The 4,420-nt window shown below is 42.6% G+C and overlaps 1 protein-coding gene across 1 annotated transcript in view; it reads left to right on the top strand.

Moving 5' to 3' along the window:
- The first annotated feature begins 3,100 nt into the window (after positions 1-3,100).
- Positions 3,101-4,420, top strand: part of cdk15 (cyclin-dependent kinase 15) — a 31,170-nt gene continuing 29,850 nt past the window's right edge. The window contains exons 1-2 of the mRNA XM_060056184.1: positions 3,101-3,118; positions 4,232-4,263. Coding sequence (XP_059912167.1) covers positions 3,101-3,118; positions 4,232-4,263 — 50 coding nt within the window. The remainder of the gene's footprint in view (positions 3,119-4,231; positions 4,264-4,420) is intronic.

The raw sequence follows: 4,420 nt of genomic DNA, 5'->3' as shown, positions 1-4,420 counted from the left end.
CAAGCATGGATACACACACACACACACACACACAAGAGAGAGAGCCACACACACAGAGACACACACACTTCAGTGTAGTGGGTTGTGTAACAACATAATGGTAGAGCCAAAATCAGCCCACTTCAGTGTGTGTGTTTGTGTATATGTGTGTGTGTGTGTGTGTGTGTGTGTGTGTGTGTGTGTGTGTGTGTGTGTGTGTGTGTGTGTGTGTGTGTGTGTGTGTGTGTGTGTGAGAGAGTTTGCAAGTGGCTTGTGGCTGAGGCAGCATGTGTTTTCATCAGAGGCGAGGATGACCTTTGACCTTCTTCCGCGCTGTGTTCAGCAGCCTGCAGTATTCCACCCTAAAGATGTCTGCCAGCGGCCATTTAGCTGATCCCCTATAGATTTACGCACTTCACTGCACTGGTGTGTTTGTGTGTGTGTGTGTGACTGTGTGTCTTACACACTTATTGTATGTTGTACGTCCTGGCACTTAATGTACACACTCAGTGGCGTCACTAGGCTGTTTCATTCGGGGCTAAAGCCCCGGATATTATTTAATTAGCCCCAAATCTTATAATATCTGTATGTTATTTTTTTCGCTTGCTTGCTTTACACTAGAAACAAACATGGGGATTCCAGGGGCATCTCAAAGTAGCCTAGTCCTTCTAGATAGTCCTTCTGACAAGAGTAAACGATTTAAAAACATAACCACGATTTTAAAGACTGTTTACCACCTCAAGTGAATTAAGCTATCCTATCTCCTGTCATATATATATATATATATATATATATATATATATATATCTATATATATGCACAGTATATGTGTGTAGGGTCTGTCTCACTTTTCATTTTTCTCTGAAATAACTTGAATGGAACTTTAGATTTCTGGGGATAAGCAGCAAAGCAGTCAGGAAGCTATTTGAAGCTAAAATAAACTGGGTATTTTGTTATGCTAATTTCCCTCTCCCTCTGGGCTAAGCCTAGGTTATTTCAGAAACCTAGAAACCTTTAAACACTTTTTTTTTCTGTATGTCCTGGCACTTAATGTACACACTTATTGTGTGTTTTTCGCCCTGGCACTTAATGTACACACTTATTGCGTTTTGTACGTCCTGGCATTTAAAAACAGTACTTAGCATGGAGTGCTAAGTACTTACACTATCTTTGTTGTATACAGGGAATGAGTTAACCTAGTGATGGTTAGTGCTTGGCCCTTGGTTCTATCAACATCCTAGATGAACTTATTGTAAGTCACTCTGGATAAAAGCGTCTGCTAAGTGTAAATGTCAGAGTGAAGGAATATCTTCATATCCATAGCAACATTAAAACAGAGAATTATGTAGAGATTTACATAACGTGGGCATCATGTTCTTATAAACAGTGGACATGCAGCCCGATCCGGTCAGGAGGGAGGAGGGGGAGGAGGAAGGGGGGAGGGGGGGAGGGAGGGAGGCCTGAATCACCACCGCTGGGATTCTGATGAACACCGAAGCCGACCGCGATCCCGCCGACCTCTGCTGTTGACGCCTCAAACCGAACACTCACAACAGCAAAAAAAACAGCAGATGTATCACATAATTTATCCGTTAATATATCCCATAATATATCTGTTATATACAGTATATCTGTTAATACATCTGTTTATTTATCCCATAATATATCTGTTTATTTATCCATAATATATCTGTTAATATAATTGGTTAATATATCTGTTATGTATCTGTTATTGTATCCCATAATATAACTGTTAATATATTTGTTAATATATCCATTAATATATCTGTTAATAGATCTGTTAATATATCCGTTAATATATCTGTTAATAGATCCCATAATATATGTTAATCTATCCCATAATATATCTGTTAATATATCCCATAATATATCTGTTAATATATATATATCTGTTAATATATCCCATAATAGATCTGTTAATATATCTGTTAATAGATCTGTTAATAGATCCCATAATATATCTGTTAATCTATCCATAATATATCAGTTAATATATCCCATTATATATCTGTTAATATATCCATATCTGTTAATATATCCCATAATATATCTGTTAATATATCCCATAATATATCTGTTAATATATATGTTAATATATCCCATAATAGATCTGTTAATATATCTGTTAATATATCTGTTACTATATCCATAATATATCTGAACCAACCTCACCACAGCTGGTGGGAGAGTGGAGGTAACGTTCCAACGTGTCCTTAGGAATCTTCTAGTCATGACGGATCTGTTGTCTTCCAGATAAAGTACATTTAAATCCACATTCAGGGTGTTTAGCTGACGCTTTTACCCAAAGTGACTTACAGTATGTCGTAAGTCAGAAGAAAGAGAGACAACAATATGTCTCTGTCAGTACAGCAAGGATGTTCATAAAACCACTAACCATCACTAGGTTACCCCGTATACACCAAGAATAGCTAGGGTAAGGGTTAGGGTTAACCCTAGTGTGAGTGCACCCCTAGGGTGCACTCACACTAGGCAATCTGGCCGTGGCCGTTTTCACACCTAACCGTGCTCAAATCTGCCAGTGTGAGTGTGGCCAGTCTGGCAGGCCAGGCCAACTTGGCCACATGGGAGAGTGTGCTGCTACGGTACGGTCCGCCGCGGTACAGATGCTAATGGCCGACACGCGCACACGCACGGCTACGCAACCTGAGCTGGATGACGTATAGTCCATGCGACGACCACGGACACAATAAAGGCGATAAGCCTTCTTTCCCATTAAACGGTAAACATGGCGTCAAGCGGTTCAACTGTTGGTTCACGTTGGTCCCATAGAGAAAAACTCTGAATGGCGGCAGACTTTATTATGGTCCATGCAGCGGACGCTTGGTGATGACGTGTTACGACGTGATGACGTATGTACAAGAGCCTACCCTGGCCAGGCCACAGTTGCGACGGCCAACGGCCACGGCCAGATGGCCTAGTGTGAGTGCAGGCCAGACAACCATGGGGCCAGTTGAGCACGTTAGGTGTGAAAACGGCCAACGGCCACGGCCAGATGGCCTAGTGTGAGTGCACCCTAAGATGCAACACTATGCCGCTATGCTGTTTCTAAGTGCAAAACTGAAACATACAATAAGTTTGAATGTGGTGCGGGGGTAAGGTACGTTGTGCCAGCAGTATGTAAGTACAGCTTTGACATTATTTACATTTACATTCAGGGCGGTTCAGCAGAAGCTTTTATCCAAAGCGATTCCCTAAAGTTCAAGCACCCATTCACCCACCGACGGTGGAGACGCCCCTCAGGGCGACAGCCAGCTGGTCAGGAGCAGTCAGGGTGAGGCGTCTCGCTCAGGGACACCTCCACACTCAGCTAGGAGGAGCCGGGTATCGAACCAGCGACCTCCAGGTTACCAGTCAGCCTGCATGTTTTTGTTGACGGTGAAATGATACCACTTTCCATGCAGGCCTAATCAATCGAGTGGCGGTCACTGGAACCACCCATCAGTGTATATTTAGAGGAGCCAATCACAGAGCAGTAAATCCTCACTGTGCAGCCCTCTTGGAATAGTGTCTCTGACTACAGCTGACTTCCATTATTTTAGTTTCCCTCGATCTCCTCTCTAGTCTCTTTCACGTTCCGCCCATGTGAGTGTATGACGGCTGTGACAGATTCAGGTTGTTGACACACACGCAGACACACACACACACACACATACACACACACACAAACACACAAACAGATAAATACACACACACACACACACATACACAAACACACACACATGAGGGGGGGGGGGGTAGCAGATGTGACGGAAGTAGACATTGAAGTGCAGTTTAATACACACAGAAAGGTGGTTGTTTGCCACTGGGAAATGAGTCACCCTCAATCTCAGAGGACAGGTGTTGAGTCTATGGTGTGTGTGTGTGCGCACGCTGATGGGATTGAGGTTACTGTAAACATCTGAGAGAAGTAATTTCTGACTGGAGCGTTTTTCAGGAGAGGCAATTAGATCTACAACCAATTAGATCGACGACCAACAACATCTACCAATAAGACCCACAACCAAATCGATCAACAACCAATTAGATCAACAACCAATTAGAGCGTTGAAAGAAGCAAGTAACAAAGCAAATGTTCTGACTCAACTTTCAATGGAGTTGTTTGTTCCTCTTTAAGATGAAACATACTGTCCAATGTGCCCATATAGCGGACCTACCCACTGGTGTTCACGAGTGATTCATGTGTTGCCCTCTGGCGCTCTCTTGTGGCCAGAATAATGATTCACACCCCTATCGCTCCTTGAGGTAGGGGGGCAAAGTTAGTCTGACAGTTGGGGGGAGAACATCATATTCACAGACATATAAGTCATTTTATGAATTGTGAATTTCAAACCATTTCAGGTTTTTAGGGATATGCGGTCACTTTATTAATGTTAAATAATCCACACACACACACACACAC

The sequence above is a fragment of the Gadus macrocephalus genome, chromosome 7 (genome assembly GCF_031168955.1).
Source record: "Gadus macrocephalus chromosome 7, ASM3116895v1".
Taxonomy (NCBI): Eukaryota; Metazoa; Chordata; class Actinopteri; order Gadiformes; family Gadidae; genus Gadus; species Gadus macrocephalus.
The sequence above is the reverse complement of the archived record's forward strand: the minus strand, read 5'-3'. Positions and strand labels throughout refer to the sequence as shown.